Source organism: Procambarus clarkii, chromosome 94 (genome assembly GCF_040958095.1).
Source record: "Procambarus clarkii isolate CNS0578487 chromosome 94, FALCON_Pclarkii_2.0, whole genome shotgun sequence".
Classification (NCBI taxonomy): domain Eukaryota; kingdom Metazoa; phylum Arthropoda; class Malacostraca; order Decapoda; family Cambaridae; genus Procambarus; species Procambarus clarkii.
In genome coordinates, this window is record NC_091243.1 from 7,739,955 (window position 1) to 7,763,657 (window position 23,703).

Sequence of the window (23,703 nt, forward strand, 5' to 3'; positions counted from 1 at the left end):
AATCAGGGATCTGTTTGGTGTTGAGCTTAACACCTATCAACCTATGGACAGGTTATTAAGACCTTATTACTCGGTTATATGACAAGAGAAATTTACTGACCTACCAGCAAGTATAGTCAAGCCCTGGACATAATCCAGGACTAAAGTAAATTGACAGTGTATATACACTTATATGCAGGTAACACCTCCTTGACCCAAGAGAAAAAACGAAAATGGATTTAATTTCCCCCAGCTGGCTCTTAGCAGCGCTTTGCGTGTACGTGGCTGTATTAAATATGCAGTTTCTCTTACTAATCAACCACCGTATCATGATCTGTATATTTTGAAATAGCTATTTTTTATATCACCATCTTCAGACGACGGACAAGGCCAATAAAACGGAAAAGGCGGCGAAGATTCTCAGGAATAGTGTTGTCCCCCCTCGCACCAGCTCTAGAGGAGAAAGGGAACTATTACAACTATCCAAATATTATCAACGGGACAACTATTATTCGAAATCCGGACAAGAAGTTGTCCGGATCAACATGCGGACAACGTCTTGAAAAGGTGAGATGTAGCGCAGACAAGGAGTAACTTCTTCAAGATCAACACGCATCGGTATAGGACAGAAAACAGGAGATGATTTCTCACCCACAGGGTTATAAGCCCAAGGAACCGCCTACCCGCCGAAACCGTAAATGCCAAAATTCTGCCGAGTATTAAACCCCGAGTTTGAAAAAATCATCAAAACAAATGAGGTGACCTTTGACAAGCCACCGGCTTCATGTTCTCATCGACACCACTAGAGTGTTAGTTGCCCTCTTGTAAATTTAGGGAAATTGCTCACGAGATTTACAACCGCCTCCTCACTCTTTGGATCCTTATAGTAATAGTTATTGATCTGTCATCTTTACTCTCTAATAAATTTCTGATCAAAATATCCTGCCAAGACATCAGTTTCGTGAGGTGGTGTGTATGTCTAAAGATGGACGATACTGATGGAGTATCTGGTGAATATTTAAGTTAGCCCTAAGGAACAAATATCTACAATAAAAAACGAGAAACTTTAAAGGAGGGACACGAATATTAAAACCGAAACAAAATCTAGCCACAAACAGGTTAGAATTTTAGTTTTACTAAACTCTCAAGCATTTCCTTGCCTATTTTTCATCAGTTTCTCTTTTCCACCAATTGATTAAGATCCTAAACCGAGGATTCAGGGGATTTGGAAACTAAATCATTCAGTTTCCATTTGATATCCCAGCGGTGTAGTTAACAGTCTCCGTGGTGTAGTGGTAAGACACTCGCCTGGCGTTCCGCGAGCGCTATGTCATGGGTTCGTATCCTGGCCGGGGAGGATTTACTGGGCGCAATTCCTTAACTGTAGCCTCTGTTTAACGCAACAGTAAAATGTGTACTTGGATGAAAAAACGATTCTTCGCGGCAGGGGATCGTATTCCAGGGACCTGCGGATTAAGGACTTGCCCGGAACGCTACGCGTACTAGTGGCTGTACAAGAATGTAACAACTCTTGTACATATCTCTCAAGATATGTGGGAGTATCACGCACATATACAATATGTGATGACCTGGACGTCAATGTTTGACACCTGAATGTAACTCAATTTATATATATATAGCGATAGGTGTCCCCGATTGATGAAGATTAAGCCACCCAAAAGGTGGCACGGGCATGAATAGCCCGTAAGTGGTGGCCCTTTTAAGCCATTACCAGTATCAAGAGCTGATACTGGAGATCTGTGGAGGTGCGAATGCACCCTGCATGACGGGAGATGTCTCCCTTATGAATGTGTTAAGATGAAGATGAAGCAACCCAAAAGGTGGCACGGGCATAAATAGCCCGTAAGTGGTGGCCCTTTTAAGCCATTACCAGTATCAAGAACTAGGTGTCCCCGCTTCTCGGTGTATTATATACAGAGTCGTGTTGAGGTACGCCAGGTGTCACGAGGAGAGGGTCGTCAGGCCTGAACGTTTGTTCGCTAGTTAGTCTCAAGTGCCCACCGCAGCGACATATAAAATCAACCTTTATGATTACTACGTTTAGGGGCGAGTTTCCAGGAATGGACAGAAACCTCGCCAACAATAATAATAAATCATATGTATAGATAATTACAAAAACAAAGTCTTAATCCTTAATGAACAGTTCATATAATAGTACAAAATATGTATTAATTTTTGTCGGGGGGGGGGGGGGGGGAAGTTAAACTTTGTATGTATATAGGTTAGACTTATATCAAGTTCTCCCCCCCCCCCCCCCAAGGTGGATCTACTAACCCTCCCCAGGATGCAATACCACCGTTGACCAACTCTTGGGTACCTATTTACTGCTAGGTTTACAGGGGACCATATTGTAGGCGATAGGAATCTTGCCCAAGCATTTCTGTCATACCCTGGGAATCGAACCCGAGGATTCCAGATTGAGAGTCAACAATGAACCTAATTAGGCTACCCAGATCCATTAAATCCTAAATGCAAAATTTTATATAATAATATCCCACCACATAAGCATTACACAAGTTAACCTAAAAATCTCCCCGAAACGCTGCGCGTACTAGTGGCTTTACAAGATTGTAAATAATATGCTATGTATTCTCACAAACCCAATGTACCTTCTTGTATATAAATAAATAAATAAGTAATTAACTCTAGTCGGTGGCTATTTAGACTAAATGAATGCAATACAAGCAACAAAAACCGGCTTACTTGGCTTAGTCAGTGTCCACGCAGTGAAGCCGAGAACCCAGCCCAACCGCCCTCCGTGGGAGGAGGTCGTCGCCTGCTTCCCACAGCCCAAGCGACCACTGTGGGAGGAGGTCGTCGCCTGCTTCCCACAGCCCAACCGCCCTCCGTGGGAGGAGGTCGTCGCCTGCTTCCCACAGCCCAACCGACCACTGTGGGAGGAGGTCGTCGCCTGCTTCCCACAGCCCAACCGACCACTGTGGGAGGAGGTCGTCGCCTGCTTCCCACAGCCCGACCGACCACTGTGGGAGGAGGTCGTCGCCTGCTTCCCACAGCCCGACCGACCACTGTGGGAGGAGGTCGTCGCCTGCTTCCCACAGCCCGACCGACCACTGTGGGAGGAAATCTTCGTCTGACTCCCACAGCCCGACTTGGCCTTCCCACAATGCCTCTTTTTCCCTTCGAAGAAAACGGAACATGTGCAAATGTTGTTGTTATCCGCTGTTAAACTGCCGGGGCCAGAATATTCGCTCGTTATCCAGAGACCGACATATCGTTTCTGCTAGTTTGTCCAGGATTAATGTAATTCTTGCCTAGTGGTAATCAAGGCTGACGCCCGTAGCACCGAGGCCAGTGTCCTAATAACCCTCCAGAGGTGGATAGGCCTTATATTAATGTCAACATCACAGGCAGTTTAATTAACGCAATATATTAATTTATGACACAGGTGTAATGACGACACAATGATGATTTTATTTAATGTAAAATAGCACATTTTAACAGAAATTTTGTATACAACAATAAAGAATATTTAATGTTGTAATAAATACATACAAATAAATGATAAAAACAATTACATATTTGTTGTTGTAGGTGGTAATTTTTCCCAACCAATCTGTTTCTTTGATAATAAATTCCAGGAAAGATCTGCAAGTTATGTCACTCTTATTCGAGGTCTTGGTGGGGAAAAAAGTCATATGTATTGTGACGTTAGGAGGGGCAGGGAAGGCACCGTCCTTCGTAGCAAGTGATAATGTCAGCGGTGACGGCATTCCTTCCTGCTCTGGGAACCTCATTGCGACGACAACGGTATTTCTGCAGGCGAAGAGTCACAATAACGTGGCTGAAGTATGTTGACCAGGACCACACACTAGAAGGTGAAAGGACGACGATGTTTCGGTCCGTCCTGGACCATTCTCAAGTTGATTGTCACAATCGACTTGAGAATGGTCCAGGACGGACCGAAACGTCGTCGTCCCTTCACTTTCTAGTGTGTGGTCTAGTCAACAACGGTATTTCTGAATTGTGGGAGGTTTCGTTCAATGACAGTGCTGTTAGGTGGATTTAATGTATTTACAACTGCTGCTAGTTGGATTTAATGCATTTACAACTGCTGCTAGGTGGATTTAATGCATTTACAACTGCTACTAGATGGATATGCATTTACAACTGCTGCTAGATGGATATGCATTTACAACTGCTGCTAGATGGATATGCATTTACAACTGCTGCTAGATGGATATGCATTTACAACTGCTGCTAGATGGATATGCATTTACAACTGCTGCTAGATGGATATGCATTTACAACTGCTGCTAGATGGATATGCATTTACAACTGCTGCTAGGTGGATATGCATTTACAACTGCTGCTAGATGGATATGCATTTACAACTGCTGCTAGATGGATATGCATTTACAACTGCTGCTAGATGGATATGCATTTACAACTGCTGCTAGGTGGATATGCATTTACAACTGTTACTAGGTGATATGCATTTACAACTGATACTAGGTGGAAACACAGATTTCAGTCTTGATTTACAGACGACAAAATCAGAAATTCCAAACACGGAACACTTTACACGTAATAATTTCAGAGACGACGAAAATAGCAATAAAATAAATAAAAGATTTTGTATGCTAATGAAAACTATAATAATATTTACAGTTTTTATTATTTACATGAATAACGCAGGGAATAAACTTTTGCAGCGATGGAGCCAAGCAGTATTTGGATCACCAGTGCCATAGTTCCATGGTGCCAGGGGGGGGGGGGATTGTCATGGATCCACAAGGGTCAAGAAGATGACCTCTGCCATGACCTGATGTTTGACCTTCCTGACTCATCTGGTGACCCCTGCAGAGAATAGATTACGTCACATATACTCATAATTTAGATACGTATGGAAGCAAGTTTCAGTAATATGTTTTTAATGGAGTTATTATACCAATAGATAATTATTACCGGATAATCCATGCATATAACGCGAACCATGAAAGGGGTATACATACCACGCTATACGCCATACAGATCAGGGGGGGATTCATACATACATACTGACGCATCTCTGTTGACTTCACGCATCTTGCGCTAACTTGAGCAGCACCCGCTACTTGCGCTGACCTGAGCAGCATCTAGCATCGTTGCTTTAGCTCAAGTGCGCCACCATGAAGCTCATCTGCAAGCTTCATTTCAGTGTCGCCTCCCAAGCGGGAGAGGTGGAAATGTCCCTTGCCACCCCCCACCCCCCAGAGACATTTCGTGGATAAACAAAGCCATCTGGCTTCTGTGTGCCGGATGGGCAGTGTTGCTAAGCCAGTGTAGAATAACCGTATCTAGTTACCACTAGCTCAATAGAAAGCAATGCTCGCATACACTGAACCCCCCTGTTAATGCATCATTCTTGGGACTGCAGAATTCGGGTGTTATGCTGGCTATAGGGGTTCCCTGTGCTCTGTTGGGCTGAGGCTTCGTGCGCTCTGTTGGCTTGAGGTTTCGTGTGCTCTGTTGTCTTGAGGCTTCGTGTGCTCTGTTGGCTTGAGGCTTCGTGTGTTCTGTTGGCTTGAGGCTTCGTGTGTTCTGTTGCCTTGAGGCTTCGTGTGTTCTCTTGGCTTGAGGCTTCGTGTGCTCTGTTGGGTTGCGACTTCGAGTGCTCTGTTGGCTTGAGGCTTCGTGTGCTCTGTTGGCTTGAGGCTTCGTGTGTTCTGTTGGCTTGAGGCTTCGTGTGCTCTGTTGGCTTGAGGCTTCGTGTGTTCTGTTGGCTTGAGGCTTCGTGTGTTCTGTTGGCTTGAGGCTTCGTGTGTTCTGTTGGCTTGAGGCTTCGTGTGCTCTGTTGGCTTGAGGCTTCGTGTGCTCTGTTGGCTTGAGGCTTCGTGTGCTCTGTTGGCTTGAGGCTTCGTGTGCTCTGTTGGCTTGAGGCTTCGTGTGCTCTGCTGGCTTGAGGCTTCGTGTGCTCTGTTGGCTTGAGGCTTCGTGTGCTCTGTTGTCTTGAGGCTTTGTGTGCTCTGTTGGCTTGAGGCTTCGTGTGTTCTGTTGGCTTGAGGCTTCGTGTGCTCTGTTGGCTTGAGGCTTCGTGTGCTCTGTTCGCTTGAGGCTTCGTGTGCTCTGTTGGCTTGAGGCTTCGTGTGTTCTGTTGGCCTGAGGCTTCGTGTGCTCTGTTGGCCTGAGGCTTCGTGTGCTCTGTTGGCTTGAGGCTTCGTGTGCTCTGTTGGCTTGAGGCTTCGTGTGCTCTGTTGGCTTGAGGCTTCGTGTGTTCTGTTGGCCTGAGGCTTCGTGTGCTCTGTTGGCTTGAGGCTTCGTGTGCTCTGTTGGCTTGAGGCTTCGTGTGCTCTGTTCGCTTGAGGCTTCGTGTGCTCTGTTGGCTTGAGGCTTCATGTGCTCTCTTGGCTTAATGGCCGGTTTGACTCTAATGACTTCATCCGCCACTTCTTCCCCTACCTCCCAGGGCACATCTCCCATAAGGGAACATAGAGAATGAGAACCTTTCTATCCAAGCACCGGGGGGTTTCAGCCCAGACTTGTTTGGTAACCAAACTGATCTTCCGAGATCAGTTACTCTGAGCGGTCCGCAAGCTCACATACCCGCCACGAATCGGTTCATCTGGCACTTATCGCAGGAAAGTGTCGACAACTTGAAGCAAATTCTTTTAATCAGGAATTAGATATTATATTCGCTAGTGGACGGTTGCAGAGCTGTAGAACTCTGATGCTGACAGTTGTTCAGTTGTAGAGCTCTGATGATGAGGGTTACAGAGTCGTGAAGCTCTGATGCTGACGTTCGTTCAGTTGCAGAGCTCTGATGTTGACAGTTTAGAATAGTAGAGCTCTGATGTTGATGGTATTGAGTCGTGGAGCTCTAATGTAGACGGTTGTAGACTGGTCGAGCTCTGATGGTGACGCAGGGGTCTCACTCAGCTCTATAGTACCCTTAACTATCCACACGCTTCTAAGGTTGAGTCTTCCATCCCAGACGAGAGGGGACTAAGCTTCTAAGGTTGAGTCTTCCATCCCAGACGAGAGGGACTAAGCTTCCCTGTAACATACACAGAACAATAGGAAAGGAAAGGGGGAGAGGAAGGGAGAAGGGAAAGGGGGGAGAAGAAACTATGATAAACACTTAGAAAATTAGATGGAAAAAGTAAAATATGAATAAATTCAATTTAAAGAAGAAGATATGGTAGGAGAAAGATAAGGAAGAAGAAAAATAAGAAAGGAAAAAGATAAGAAGAAACATAAGGAAGGAGAATGATAAGAAAGGAGAAAGATAAGGAAGGAGAAAGATAAAAAAGGAGAAAGATAAGGAAGGAGAACGATAAAAAAAGGAGAAAGATAAGGAAGGAGAATGATAAGAAAGTAGAAAGATAAGAAAGGACAAAAATAAGAAAGGAAAGAAATAAAAAAGGAGAAATATAAAAAAAGGAGAAAGATAAGAAAGAATAAAGATAAGGAAAGAAAAAGATAAGGAACGAGAAAGATAAGAAAGGACACAAATAAGAAAGGAGAAAGAAAGACAAATGAAGACAAAACAGAACTATACACCCTCAGATATACTCACAAACACAAGTATACTAATAACAAATACTTATACAGACTGAAGGTATACACAGTGAAATATATAATAGTGGTAGAAGATGGGAATAGAAGAGAGAGAGAGAGAGAGAGAGAGAGAGAGAGAGAGAGAGAGAGAGAGAGAGAGAGAGAGAGAGAGAGAGAGAGAGAGAGAGAGGGGGGGAGAGAGAGAGAGAGAGAGAGAGAGAGAGAGAGAGGGAGAGGGAGAGGGAGAGGGAGAGAGAGAGAGAGAGAGAGAGAGAGAGAGAGAGAGAGAGAGAGGAAGAGGGAGAGGGAGAGAGAGAGAGAGAGAGAGAGAGAGAGAGAGAGAGAGAGAGAGAGAGAGAGAGAGAGAGAGAGAGAGAGAGAGAGAGAGAGAGAGAGAGAGAGAGAGAGAAAAAAAAGAATGAGAACAGAGTGACAGGAACCAATTCCTGTCTCACAAGTGAGGAACAGAAAGGAGAAGTGAGGAACAGAAAGGAGAAGTGAGGGACCGCAACAGCAAGAGAAGAAACAAAAGGAAAGACAGGGACGGAAAAAATAGGGAGGAGACACAGTAGAAGATAATAATAATAGAAGAAAGAGATGAGTAATGTCAAGATAAGAAGATAATGCAAGAGGAACCAGGCGAAAGAAGAGGGGCAGTGACGAAAGGAATTATAACGAATGGAAAATAACAATGAACCAAGAGAGACAAAGACAGTGTTTGCTAAACCCTGGAAATAAAGACGAAATACCGGAGAGAATAAAAACAATATAAAACAAGTGAAAGAAAAGGAAAAAGGGGTGATAGATGAATAGATGAACAATAATAGAAGAAAACAACTTAGAGAAGATGTGAACAAAAAGGGCACTGGATAAAGACTAGAAGGAAGAAAAGGAGAAGAAAAGAGGTTAGATAAACATATATTGTGAGAGGAAGGATACATGGATATGAGAGATTAGGATACAAGGAAATAATAGCTTGGATACAAGTTCTATCAAGGATCCAAGATCTATCAGGGGGAAAGCGCTAAGCCATTACGACTATATTGCACTTAGAAGGAGACAGGATAAGGATTTGAGATGGGACAGGAGGGGGAGGAATGGTGCCCAACCCCTTGGACAATCGGGGATTGAACGCCGACCTGCATGGAACGAGACCATCGCTCTACCGTCCAACACAAGTGGTTCTCCAACGGGACGAAGCGAAAGAAGCAACGGAATGAAATACATAATACAAGGAAATAAGCTGTAGAACAATGCATACGAAGGGGCAGAACATTTCTTAAGAACAGAACATCATACAGGAAGGGGAAGAACATTGTTTAGGAAAGGATATAACATTGTATAGGACGGGCCAGAACACAGCATAGGCAAAAGGCTACGAAACCATTAACCAGAATAACAAAAAAAAAAATGACGGTCGAAAATTCATAGGAAAGCAAAAAACTAGAAATATCACGGGATTTAAGACACACAAGACCCTGATTTAGCATTTTGAACAAACAATAAAGCAAGAGGAAAAGTTCAACCCAATGGTTGAACGTTCAACCCAATGGTTTTTGATCAGAAAAATTACACGAGAGGAATTACAGAAGTGGAGATTACAAACAAGAATACAAACAAAGGAATGGCAGACAGGTAACACGAAACTAAGAAGTAGAATGCAAGGCAAGGAGAGGTAGAATACAGGTAGAAGAGGTAGGTAGGTATAGAGGTAGAATAAAATGGCATGAGTGATTGGATTCTTAAGGAAACAAAGATTAGGTCAGAGAATGTTAATATGTGTCATATAATTAAAAAAAAAAAAAGCATGCACGGGAATGAGTGGAGGGATACGAATGAGGATATAGGAGATATATGATAAGAGGAAATGAGAGACAATTAATTAATAGTGATATCAACAGACGAATGAGAAACAGATGATCTCGGAGGATTATTAAAAAAATTAATTAAATAATTAGAAATAGATGAATGAGAAAAAAACTAACACAAAGGGAATGAAAGAGAAAAAAAGGGAATAAGAAAGGGAAAGAAGAATAACACAAGAATACCAATAATGAGAAACGAAAACGAAAGTAAGAGGCACGAAAGCAAGAACCAAGAATCAACATTTTCAATAAAAATAAAACAGGAAACTTAATATTAATAAACAAGGGAAGTAAGAAAATTGGAGAATCAGAGTATGAAATTGGGAAATCAGTGAAAGAAACACGAAATTCAAGGTAAAAAATAGGTGATGAAAGCTAGAAATAGAGAAGTTATAATAGAAAATGACCAAGTCTTCCTAGTGAGAAATAGGGGAGTCTTAGTAATAAATACAGAAGACATAGTAATGAGAGTTATGACTCACAATGAGAGAGGAATGATACATATAAGGGAGTTATAGTGAGATAAAAGGGGAGGGGAGGGGGGTGATGGTGAGATACATGGGGGTTGTGGTGAGACAAATGGTTGTTCCAACTGGTTGTGATTGGAAGCAATAGGACTGGAAATACTGGAACTGCCAGAGCGAGCGAGGGAGAGGAGAGGGAGAGAGGAGAGAGAGAGAGAGAGAGAGAGAGAGAGAGAGAGAGAGAGAGAGAGAGAGAGAGAGAGAGAGAGAGAGAGAGAGAGAGAGAGAGAGAGAGAGAGAGAGAGAGAGAAACAGACAGAGAGAGACAGAGACAGACAGACAGACAGACAGACAGACAGACAGACAGACAGACAGACAGACAGACAGCCAACCAGCCAGCCAGCCAGTCAGTCAGACAGACAGAGAAGAATGACAGCCCAAGATAAAGTCAACGGAACAGAAACAGGGAAACGGGTATCGTTGAACGGAATTAACGATAAACAGGAAAACAACTGAGAAACAGGGGATTAAGAAAAACAAAAATTAAAGTAAGATACATAAGAAGCAGAGAGAATAAAAATCATGGAGCAAGTATAAAAAAAACAATAAGATAATGAAAGAGGAGAATAACACGATTAAAAAGTTCCATTAAGAAAGAGGAATGAAACAAAAAAACTGAAATAGAAATTAAGAAACAGACACGTGAATAATGCAAAAGAAAACGAGAGAAAAGAACGAAAGAGGAAAAGGAATGATAAAGAAGGAAAAAAGAAAATGCGGAAGAATGAAACACAAGGATGGAGAATGAAACATAAGGGAGGGAGGAAACAGAAGAGTAAAGAAAGAAACAAAGGAGCTAAACATTAAAAGAAGACTAAAAATGAAACAGAATGGATTAGGAACATTTAGAAGAAATGTGATAAATTTTCGAAAAAGTGATCAAGTGTGTAGAGAGAAGAACAAGAGGGAAGGAAGAGGAGGAGGGAACAGGAAGAAGGAGGGAAACAGGAAAACAGTGATAAAATGGGGGAAACAACGGAAGAAGGGGAAACACAGTGGAGAAAGGGAACAGAGGATACGGAGGGAGAAAATAGACGAACAACAGAAGGAAGAACAGACAAGAGGGAACAGAACGAAGGATGGGAACAAAGGGGAAGAGGAAGGGAAACGGCGCGAACAGTGGGAAGGAAGGGGAACAGAGGGGGGAGGAGAAAAGGAGAAGGGAAACAGACAACTAGGAGGAGCATAACGGAAGGGAAGAGGAGGAGAAGTACAGAGTGAACAGAGGGAACAAGGAAGGTAACAGATGGAAGGGAAAATGTAACAGAGAAAAGTAGATATGTAACAGAGCGAAGTAGACGTGAAACAGTGTCAAAGACGAATGGAACAGACAAAAGTAGAAAAGTAACAGAGCGAAGAGGAAAGCTAACGGAGGAAAGTAGGAACGTAACAGAATGAAGGAGGAACGGAACAGAGGTAAAGAGAGAGGAAGGTAACAGAGGGAAGTAGCAAAAAAGAACAAAGAGGAAGAGAACGAAACAGAGGGAAGGAAAACGGTAACAAAGGGGGAAAGAGAATGGGAAACGAGGAAAGTAGAAAAGGAACGGAGAAGAGGAACAGGGGAAACAACGGGGGAAGGGGAAAGTAAACAGAGGGAAGGAGAAACGGGAAAGAGGAAAGAAAGAAGGGAACAGACGATAGGAGAAAGGGAAAAGAGAAATACAACAGAGAGATGGAAGGTAATAAGGGATAGAAGGTAAAAGAAGGAAGGAGCAATGGATGAAAGGGAAAAAAGAATGAAACAATAGAAAGAAAGAAGTGAACAGAAAGAAGGAAGAAGGGAACAGAGAGACAACAGAGGAAAAGGAGGACGAGAACAGAGGGAAGGAGGAAGGTCAGGGAGGAAAAGGAAAAGAGGGAATGATACAGAACAGAGGGAAGAACGAATAGAAAAGAAAGAAGAAATAGAACAGAAAGAATGAAATAGGTAGAAGAGGAAAGGAGGAAGCGAACAGAGAGAAGAAGAAAGGCAACAGAGGGAAGAAAAATGAGAACATAACGAAGAAGATAACAGAGGAAAGGAAAAAGATAACACATGGAAGGAAGAAGGGAATAAAGGGTAGGAGGAAAAGAATAGTTGAAACGAAAATGCGAATAAAGAGAGACGGAAGGGGACAGAGAGAAGGATGGCAAGAGAAGGGAGAAGAAAGGTAACACACCGAAGAAGAATGGAAAAAGATAGAAGAAAGGAAATATAGGAAGGGAGAAGGAAATATAGGAAGAGAGAAGGAAAACAGAGAAAAGGTGGAAGGTAGCACAGGGAAGGAGAGAGGAAACAGTTGGAAGGAGGAAGGGAACAGAAGGATAGGAAGAAAAAATGGAAGGGTAAAGGGAACAGAAGGGAGGAGGAAGGAAATTTAGGGAACAGGAGGGGAACAGAGGAAAAGAAAATATGGAAAATGACAGGAACAGAGGAAAAGAGAAAGGGAAAAAAACGAGAGAGGAATGGAACAGGGGAGAGGAGGAAGTAAGAGTGAACGGTGAAAGGAATAGATTAAAGAAAGAAGGGAATGAGGGAGAGAAAAGTGATGAGGAGGAAGGAAACAAAGGGATCGAGTAGGGGAACAGCAGAAAGAAGAACAGAAGGGAGAGGGAAGAAAGGAGAGAAAATGAGAAAGGAACAGAAGGAAGGAGTAAAGAAACTGAGAAGAGGAGCAAAATAACAAAGTAAAAGAGGAATAAGAATCTAGGGGAGAGAGAGAGAGAGAGAGAGAGAGAGAGAGAGAGAGAGAGAGAGAGAGAGAGAGAGAGAGAGAGAGAGAGAGAGAGAGAGAGAGAGAGAGAGAGAGAGAAGCAACAAGAGAACAGACGAAAGGGGAGAGAAACATAGAGAATGACGAAAAGAGCAAATGGACATGAGGAGAAGGAGGGAAAGAGAAAGGGAAAATGAGAAGATTGAAGGAGTAATGTAACAGTGGGAAAGATAAAGGAAAAACAGAGGAGGGAGAGAACAGAGGGGAGAGAATTAAGAAAATAATGGAAAAGAAGAAGAGAATAGTGGAATTACTGAAGGAAACACAGAAATGAATGGAGGGAACAAAGGGAAGGAAGCATGGAAAAGGTGGGAAAACAAGAAGACAATGGGAAGGAGAAAGCCTACAGAAATAAGGAGTAAGAAAACATAAGAAAAAAGGAATTATACACAGGGAATGATAAAGTAAACATGGATAAAGAGGAAGAGGAAGGGAGAGAAGAGAACTGAAAGAGGAGGAAGAGAACAGACTGAAAGAGGAATGGAAAGAAATGAGAAGGGAAGTGAACAGAGGCAAAGTAGAATTGAAAGAAAGTAAAAAAGACATAGGGAAAGAGGAAGAAGACAGTTGAAAGGAGGAACGGAACAGATGGAAGGAGGAAGTGAATAGTGGGAGGAGAAAGGGATCAGAGCAAAGGAGGAAAGGAACAGAGTGAAGAAGGAAGGAAACTGGAAGAAACCTAAGAGAAGGAAGAAGCTAAAAAAAAGAGAAGGAATGTAACAGAAAGGAGATAATAGAGGCAAGGAGTGAACGTAACATTGATAAAGAGGAAGTGAATAGATGGGATAAAGAAAGTAACAGAGGGAAGGAGGATGGGAATATAAGTAAGATGGAAACAGTGGGAAGGAGAAAGGAAAAAAAGGGAAAGAAGAAGGGAACAGGGACGAGGAATGAAACAGGAAATGGTAAAGGGAACAGATAGAAAGAGGACTGAAACAGGGGGGAGGACGAAGGAAACAGAGGGAAAGAGAAAGAGAATATAGGGAAGGAGAAACGGAAGAGAGGGAATAGAGGGAATAGAGGGAACAAGTTAGAAATAAATGAGAAATAAGAAGGGCAAGGAGGATGTATGGGGAAGAAAAGAGGAAGGAAACAAAAGGAAAGAAAAATTATATAGAGGGAACGAGGAAGGGGCGGAGAAAGTAGGAAGGGAAAAGACGAAAGAAGAAATGGAAAGAAATAACTAGAGGAATAGAACAGAGACAAAACGGAAGTGAAGAGAAGTAAGGAGGAAGAGAAAAGATTGAAATACGAATGAAATACAGGAAAGGAGAAAGGGAACAGAAAAGAGAACGAAGAAAGGAACGAGGAAATGATAAAGGAATAGAGTCAAGGATATAATAAACTGAGCTAGGAAGGAACGGAGCAAAGGGAAAGAGAAAACAAAGAGAACGTGTAGAATAACAGAGAAGAGATAGAAAGAAATGGTGGGAAGGAGGAACGGAGGGAACAGATCCAAGAAGAAAAAGAACAGAGGAAGAGAAGAAGGTAACTGAGAGGAGGAACGTAACAGAAGGAAGGAGGAAGGGAGGAGATGAAAAGATGATGGAAACAGAAACTAATACGTAAAATAATAAGAAACAGGAGCGGAAAACAGGAAAGGGGAAAGCAAACAGAAGCCAAGAGGAAAGAATTAGAAGGATTGTATTGAAGGAAGAAGGAGGGGGAAAAATGAGGAGAAGGAAAGGAACAGACTAAAACAGGAATGGAGCAAAACGATAGGAGGAATGGGACAGAGGTAAACAGAAAGATAACAGAGGGAAGGCGGAAAAGAACAGGGGGAAGGAGGAAGAGAACAGAGAGAATAAGAAAGGAAGCAGAGGGTAGAAGAAAGTGGAACAGAAGAGAGAAGGAAGGTAACAGAGAGAAAGGAAGGAACAGGGAAAAGAAAGGTAACAGGGGGAAGGAGAAATTGAACAGAGGGAAATAGGAAAGGAAAGCAAGAAGGTAACAGTGTTAGGTAGGAAGGAAACAGTGGAAAGGAGAAAGAGAAAGAGGTAATAACAAAGAAAAAAGAGGAGAGAAGGAAGGGATCAGATAGAAGGAGAATAACAGAGAAAAGGAGGCAGATAAAAGAGGGACGAAAGAGGGGAACAGAGGAAAGGACGAAGTGAACAAAGGAAACAGGAAAGAAAAAGTAGGAAGGAGTAAGGCATCAATATTAAATAGGAAGTAAATAGATGGGAAGAGAAAGAAAAAGAGGGAATAACAAAGGAAAAAGAAAAAAGATTGATAGAGAAAGGGAACAGAAGGAAGGAAGAAGGCAAAAGAAAGGAAGCAAGAAGAAACAAAGGGAAAGTGGAAGGGGGATAGAATAGAATATAGTAGTAAGGAAACAGATGAAAGAAAAAAGGGACACAAGTAAACAAACAAGAACAGAGGCAATACGAAAAAGAACAGAAAGAAGGATGAAAGTTCTAGACGAAAGAAGGAAGGCAACAGATGATAGAGGAACGAAACAGGGTAAAAGAGAAACGTAACAGAGGGCAGGTGGAACGTAACAGAGGGAATGAGGAAGAGAAAGAGGGAATGAGGAAGGGAATCGAGGAAAAGCAAAACAGGTAAGGAAATTATTAGAAGAATGGAACAGGAACAAGGGGAATAAAGCAAAGGAAAAGAACAAAGGTAACGGTGAGAAGGAGGAATGGCCCAGAATGAGAATAGAAGAGGAAAAGGAACATAGGGGAAAGAGGAAGGGAACATATGGATGATGAAAGCACCTACAGGGAAGAGAAATGGAACAGGAGAGGAAGAGGGAAAAGAATGCAGAAAGAAGGTAACGAAGGTGAGAAGGAAGAAAAAAGAGAAGTAGAAAGGGAATATGATAGAATTAAGGAAACAGAGGAAAGGAGTAAAGAAACAGAGGTAAGGGAGCAGATGAAAGAAAAGATGGAAGAGAGTAAAGGCGGAAGAAAATAAAGTAAGGACTAGAGAAACAGAGAAAATATATAAATGGAATAAGATAACAGAGCGGAGAAAGGTAAGAAAAAAGAAGGCAGAGTGAAGGAAACGTAGGGTTAGAGGAACTATAAAGATGGGAGAAGGAAGGAAACAGAGGGGAAGGAGGGAAGTAATAAAGGGAAGAAGAAAGAATACAGAGGGAAGGAGAAAGGAAATAAGGGAAGAAAGAAAGAAATAGAGAGGAGGATACAAACAGGGAATTATGAAGCGAATAGGGAGAGAACGAGCAATTAAAACACGGGAAAAGAATGAAGGAAAAAGATAGAAGGAAAGGAAACTATCAGGAGAAAGCACCAATCAATTATCACAATATAGCACTTGGAAGGGGTCAGGATAAGGATTTGGGATGGGACGGGGGATGGAAGGGAAGGAATGGTGCCCAACCACTTGGACGGTCGGGGATTGAACGCCGACCTGCATGAAGCGAGACCGTCGCTCTACAAACCACCCCAATAAATGAAATAAATGAGATCAAAGATGGGCAAAGAGGGAAGGAGGAAATATACAGAAGTAAAAAGGAAGGAAACAGAAGGAAGACGGATTGATGTACAGGAAAAAAAAGGAACAAAGTGAAGGAGGAAAAGGAAGAGGGAACGAGGAAGGGGAATATAAGCAATGGGGGGAAGGTAACTGAGAGAAGGAGAAAGGGAAGAGAGGGAAAGAGAAAGACAAGAAAGGGGGGTAGGAAGGAGTACGAATAGGGAAGTAATGAGGAGAGAAAAATAAGGAAGGAGGAATTGGATAGAGGTAAGAAGGAAAAGAAGGAGTAAGGAAACAAACTGAAGCAGCAATGGAAATAAATGATAGGAGGAAGAGAGCCGAAGAAAGGAGGAAAAAACAATTGAAGAATGAAGGAAACAGAGGGAACGGAGGAAAGAATAAATGGAAGGGAGAAAGGCAACAGAGAAGAAGGAAGGAAACAGGAGAATGGAGAAAGGTAACAGAAAGAAAGAGGAAGTGAATAGTAAATAGTAATACAAATGTGAATGGAAAAAAAGAGAAGGAGGAAGGTAACAGAAGAAGGAGAAAGTCAACAAATGGAAGGAAAAAGGACACAGAGGAAGGGAGTAGAAAGAAACAGAGGGAAAAGTGGAAAGGAACAGAGGGAGGGAGGAAGAAACGCAACAGAAGAAAAGAGTACAGGAACAGAGGGAATAAGGGAAGGGAATATACAGGAGGAGGAAGGGAACAGAAGAAAGGGAAAATATAACAGAGAAAGAGGAGAAGGAAGCAGAAGAAGAAGAAAAGAGGGAACAGAAGGAAGGAGGAAGAGAACAAAGGGAAGGAGGAAGGAAACAGGGTGAAGGAAGGTGGGAATTAGGAAGGACATAGGTTCGAGAAGGAAGAGAATATAAAAAAGGAATAAAGTAACAGCGGAGGGAAGGAAGAAGTGTTCAGAAGAAAAGAGGAAATGAACAGAAGAAGGGAGGAACAGAAAAGAGTAAAGAAGGAAAGGAGCAGAGGGAAAGACGTAGGTAGCCGAGGAATATAGAAAGACTATAAAAGAGAGGAAGGAGGAATGGAACAGAGGAAAAGAGGAAACGGACGGAGAGAAGGAAGAAGGGAAGACAGTAAAGGAGAAAGGGATCAGAGATGACGAGGAATAGAAATAAAGAAAGGAAATATTGGAAAGATAATGTTACCATAGGGATGGAAGGGGACTGAAGAGAGGAGTAAGGATAAGCAGGAAAGGAGGAAGAGAACAGTGAGAATTAGGGACTATACAGAGAGAAGTAGGAAGGGAATTGAAGAAAGGGGACAGAGGGAGGAGGACAAATTAAGTGGGAAGGAGAAAGTGAATGGTGATAATGGCGAAGTATACGGGAGAGAGAGAAGGAAACAGATGGAAAGAGAAGGGAACAGAGGGAAGGAGGAATTGGACTGGATGAACGAGCAAGGGAACATAGGACGAGGAAGGAGGTAACTGAGGGAACGAAGAAGGGAAAAGAAGGAAGGAGGAATGAAACATGCGTGGGAGGAAGAAAGCATGCATTGGAGGCAGGAAACATGAGTAAGATTAAAAATGCTTTGGAGTAAACAAACGCTGAAGGAACGAAAATGCGTCGGAGAAAGGGAACATGCTTTGGAGGGATTAAACATGCTTTAGAGGGATTAAACATGCTTTGGAGGGATTAAACATGCTTTAGAGGGATTAAACATGCTTTGGAGGGATTAAACATGCTTTGGAGGGATTAAACATGCTTTGCAGGGATTAAACATGCTTTGGAGGTATGAAACATGCTTTGGAGAAGTGAAACATGCTTTGGGGGTATGAAACATGCTTTGGAGGAATGAAACATGCATTGGAGGAATGAAACATGTTTTGGAGGTATGAAACATGCTTTGGAGGAATGAAACATGATCTAGAGGAATGAAACATGCGTTGGAGGTATAAAAAATGCTTTGGGGGAATTAAACATGCTTTGGAGAAATTAAACATGCTTTGGGGGGATTAAACATGCTTTGGAGGTGTGAAACATGCTTTGGAGAAGTGAAACATGCTTTGGAGAAGTGAAACATGCTTTGGAGGAATGAAACATGATCTGGAGAAATGAAACATGCTTTGGAGAAATTAAACATGCTTTGGAGGAATGAAACATGCTTTGGAGGAATTAAACATGCTTTGGAGAAATTAAACATGCTTTGGAGAAATTAAACATGCTTTGGAGGAATGAAACATGCTTTGGAGAAATTAAACATGCTTTGGAGGAATGAAACATGCTTTGGAGGAATTAAACATGCTTTGGAGAAATTAAACATGCTTTGGAGAAATTAAACATGCTTTGGAGGAATGAAACATGCTTTGGAGGAATGAAACATGCTTTGGGGGTATGAAACATGCTTTGGAGGAATGAAACATGCATTGGAGGAATGAAACATGTTTTGGAGGTATGAAACATGATTTGGAGGAATTAACATGATTTGTATGAAAGAAACAGGCTTTGGAGGAATTAACATGATTTGTATGAAAGAAACAGGCTTTGGAGGAATAAAACATGCTTTTGGAGGAATTAAACATGATTTGGAGGAATGAAACATGCTTTGGAGGAATTAAACATGATTTGTAGGAAAGAAACATGCTTCGGAGGCAAGAAACATGCTTTAGAGGAAAGAAACATGCTTTGGAGGGATTAAACATGATTTGTAGGAATGAAACATGCTTTGTAGGAAAGAAACAGGCTTTGGAGGAATAAAACATGCTTTTGGAGGAATTAAACATGATTTAGAGGAATGAAACATGCTTTGTAGGAAAGAAACATGCTTTGGAGGAAATGAAACATGCGTTGGAGGAAATGAAACATGCGTTGGAGGAATGAAACATGCGTTGGAGGAAATGAAACATGTGTTGAAGGAATGAAACATGCGTCGGAGGAAATGAAACATGTGTTGGAGGAAATGAAACATGTGTTAAAAGGAATTAAACAAGCGTAGGAGGAAGGAAACAGATGGAGGAAGGAAATAGAGAGATGGAAGAGACAGGAATGGAAAGAGAGAACCATGAATGAAAAGAGAAAGAAGCAGAAGTCAGAAAGGAAAGCATCTGAAATGAGACGCTGGAAAACTGAGAAAAGAAATAATGTGAAGCAGGGAAATAATGTGAATAATGAGTAGCAGGAATAATGTGAAGAGAAAGACAGAATAATGGGAAGAAAGAGACGAGAATAATGAGAGAGAGGGGCAGGAACAATGAGAGGAGAGAGAGAAAGATATAAAGACAAGAGAGAAGCAAGAATAATGAGAAGATAGAGAAAGAAATAATGAGAAGATAGAGAAAGAAATAATGAGAAGATAGAGAAGGAAATAATGAAAAGAGAAGCAGAAAGAATGAGAATAGAGAGACAGATATAATGAGATGAGAGGAGCAAGAATAATGAGAAGAGAGAAGAAGGAATAAGGGGAAGAGAAAGTCTGGAATAATTAGAAAAGAGAGCGAAGAATAATGAGAAGAGAGAGGCAAGAATAATGTGAAGAGAGAGAAGGAATAATGTGAAAAGAGAGGAAGGAAAAATGATAGAAGATAGGCAGGAATAATGAGATGAGAAAAGATGGAATAATGAGAAGAGAGAAGCCGGAATATTGAGAAGAGGAAAGCACGATCAGTGAGAAGAGAGAAACAGGAATAATGAGAAGAGAGAAATAGGAATAACGAGAAGAGAGAAACTGGAATAATGAGAAGAGAGAAACAGGAATAATGAGAAATGAAAGGCAAGAATAATGAGAAAAGAAAGACAGAAATAATGAGAAGAGAGAAACAGGAATAATGAGAGGAAGGAGTAATGAGAGAAGCAGGAATAATGAAGAGAGAGAGAAGCAGAAATAATGAGAAGAGATAAGCAGGAATAATGATAATAGAGGGCCAGAAAAAATGAGAGATGAAGGGATAATGAGAATAGAGAAGCAAGAATGAGTTGAAGAGAGAAGCAGGAATATAGAGGCAGGAATAATGAGACGTGAGAGAAAAGAATAAGTAGAAGAGAGTAGTCGGAATATTGAAAAGAAAGAAGTAGGAATAATAAAAAGAGAGAGAAGAACAATGAGAAGAGAGAAACAGGGGAGAATGAGAAGAGAGAAGCAGAGAATCAGGAATACTGATAAGAGAGAGGCACGAATAATGATAAGAGAGGCAGGAATAATGAGAATAGAAAGGAAGGAATAGTGAGAAGAGAGAGGAAGAAGTAATGAGAAAAGAGAAGCACGAATAATAAGGGTGATCGAAGCTGGAATAGATAGAAGAGAGAGAGAGAGAGTAATAATGAGAAGTGAGAAGCCGGAAAATTTATTTGAGAAAATCACGAATGATGAGAAGAGAGAAGCAGGAATAATGGGAAATAAGAGGCAAGAATAATGATAAGAGAGATGCAGGAATAATGTGAAGAGAGAGACACGATTAATGAGAAAAGAGAGAGAGAGACTGGAATATTGAGAAAAGAGATGAGGAATATTGAGAAGAGAGAGCCAAGAATAATGAGAAGAGAGAGAGAGAAAGAAATAATGAGAAAAGAGGGGCAGGAATAATGAAAAGAGAGAGGCAGGAATAATGAGAGAAGAGGGGCCGAAATAATGAGAGGAGAGAAGCAGGAATAATGAGATGATAGAAACAGGAATTATGAGATGAGAAAGGCAGGAAAAATGAGAAGAGAAAAGTAGGAATAATGAAAAGAGCGAAGACGGAATAATGAGAAGAGAGAAGTCGGAGTAATGACAAGAAAGAGGCTGGAATAGTGAAAAGAGAGAAGAGAAGCAGGAATAATGAGAAGAGAGAAGCAGAAATAATGAGAAAAGAGAGGCAAGAATAATGAAAAGAGAGAGAGGTAGGAATAAAGAGAAGGGAGAATAAAAGCAGGAATAACGAGAAAAGAGAAGCTTGAATAATTAGAAGATAGAATCAGGAATAATGAAAAGAGAAAGAGAGGAATACTGAGAAGAGAGAAGCCGGAATAATGGGAAGAGAGAAGCCGGAATAATGGGAAGAGAGAAGCCGGAATAATGGGAAGAGAGAAGCCGGAATAATGAGAAGAAAGAAGCACAAATAATGAGAATAGTGAACAGGAATAATGAGAATAATGAGACAGGAATATCAGAATAGTGAGACAGGAATGAGAATAGTGAGACAGGAATCATGAGAATAGAGAGGCAGGAATAATGCGAATAGAGAAGCAGGAATAATGGGAAATGAGAGGCACGAATAATGAAAACAGGAAAGCCGGAATATCAAGAAGAGGAAAGCATGAGAAGAATGGAGAAAGGAACAATGAGAAAAAAGAAGAAAAATAATGAGATGAGAAAGAGGCAGAAAAAAATTGGACGAGAAAGGTAAGAATAATGAGAAGAGAGAGGCAGGAATAATGAGAAGGGTGAGAAAAGAATGTACGGAGAGATAGAAATGAGAAGGAAGGAGAAAAATAGAAATTCGGAAAAAATAGACGGAAATAGAAGTAGCGTTTTAGAAATGGGTAGAGAGAGAGAGATAGGAAATGGGTAAAGAGAAGGGGTACAAATGAAACGAGTGAAATACGAATGAGAAATGCGAGGATGAAATAGGGGCAAGAGGAATAGGAATGGAAAGAGAAATGCAGGAATAGGGTGAGTGGAATGAAAAACGGAAAATGGGAACTACATTATGAGGAAAAAAAGGGGACAGAAAAGAGAAAATAGAGAGAGGAATAGAAAGAGTGACGTTGGAATGGAAAGAGATAGGTAGGAATGAGATGGAGGAGGTAGGACTAGGAAGAGAAGCACGAACAGGAGGAAGAAGAAGAGAGGTGAAAGAATGGGAAATGAGAGGCATGAAAAAAAAACGAGAAACAGGAATGAGAGAAATGAGATAGGAATGGAGGAGCTCAAAGGAAAAATTGGAAGAGAAGCAGGAACTGAGAGAAAGAGGCTGTAATAAGTAGTAAGAAGTTAGAATGGGAAGCGAGAGGCAGTAAATGGGAGAGGAGAGGCAAGAATTGGAAGAGAAAGTCTGAAACAGAAAGAGAAAGATAGCAATAGGACGTAAAAAAAAGCAGAAATGGGATGCAAAGTCAACTGAAATTAGGAGAGGCAGGAATAGAGAGGAAGCAATAATGGGAAAAGAGAGGCTGGAATGGAAAGATAATGGTAGGAATACGAAGAATGAAATAGGAATGGGAAGAGAGCGGAATGAATGGGAAAGAGAGTTGCAGGAAAGGGAAGAGAAGAACAAAAATTGGAAGAGAAATTCTGGAATGGAAACAAAGTCAGGATCTGGATGAAATCTGATAAAATAGGATAGAAATGAAAAGGAAGATATGGTAAAAGAGAGATGGCAATATGAAAAGAGATGCGGAAATGGAAAAAAGAGAGAAATGAGAAGAAAAAGACAGGATTAGGATGAGAGAAGAGGAAGGATTATGATGAGAGAAGAGACAGGATTAGGATGAGAGAAGAGACAGGATTAGGATGAGATAAGAGACAGGATTAGGATGAGAGAAGCGGCAGGATTAGGATGAGATAAGAGACAGGATTAGGATAAGAGAAGAGGAAGGATTAGGATGAGAGAAGAGGAAGGATTAGGATCAGAGAAGAAAGAATGAACAGCAAGAAGCAGGAAAGGTAAATGAAAGGCAAGAATAGAAAGTGAGAGGTAGGAATTAGAAGAGAAGCAGAAATAGGGAGATGAGAGAAGAATGGGGAATGTGAGGAAAGAATAAAGAGAGAGAGAGAGAGAGAGAGAGAGAGAGAGAGAGAGAGAGAGAGAGAGAGAGAGAGAGAGAGAGAGAGAGAGAGAGAGAGAGAGAGAGAGAGAGAGGCAAGAATATTAAAAGAGAATCAAGAATGAGAAAAAGAGTGCTACGAAAGATAGGAGAGAGATACGAATGTATAGGAGACATGAAAAAGAAGAGAGAGTATGTAATGGTCAAAACAGGAAGGATTAGGAAGGGAGAGGAAGGAATGAGAAGTGAGAGAGAGGAACGGGAAATGAAAGGTACCAATTGGAAGTGGGAGATAGAAAAAGGGAAGAGAGAGAAACGCAGAAATGAGAAGAGGAGAAATGAGAAGAGATGCATAATTGAAAAAAAGGGCAGCTGAAATGGAAGGATAGATACAAGAAAGGTAACAATTAAGAAAAATGGGCAAAAGAGAAGAGAGAGAGAGAGAGAGAGAGAGAGAGAGAGAGAGAGAGAGAGAGAGAGAGAGAGAGAGAGAGAGAGAGAGAGAGAGAGAGAGAGAGAGAGAGGCAGGAATAATGAGAAGAGAGATGCAGGAATTATGGGAAGAGAGGAGCAGAAATAATTAGAAACGTAGAAATATGAAGAGGGAATAGTAGGAATTGAAAAAAGTTGAGAATTGGAAGAAAAAAGTTGAAATGGAAAGAGAGAGACAGGTGTGAACGAGATGAGAGAGGATAAAATAGGTGGAGAGAAATAGGAATGGTAAAAGAGGCATAAATAGCAAGAAATAACCAGCAATGAGAGGTATGAAATGAAGGCAGGAGGGAGGAATAAGAATTGATAAACACGATCAGGAAGAGAGGAACAAGAATAGACAGATAGGGACAGAAGAAATGGGAAGAGAACATTGGAAATAGGGAGACAAACAGAAATAGAAAGCGAGGCAGGAATGGAAAGAGAGGCCGTA

At 41.4% G+C, this 23,703-nt stretch overlaps 1 protein-coding gene across 1 annotated transcript; it reads right to left on the reverse strand.

The window, feature by feature from the left end:
• Positions 1–5,307: 5,307 nt before the first annotated feature.
• On the reverse strand, positions 5,308–6,420 carry LOC138359993 (neurofilament heavy polypeptide-like). Its single transcript, XM_069319872.1, has one exon. The coding sequence runs from the start codon at positions 6,418–6,420 to the stop codon at positions 5,308–5,310; it is 1,113 nt and encodes a 370-aa protein (XP_069175973.1).
• Between the last annotated feature and the right edge of the window lie 17,283 nt (positions 6,421–23,703).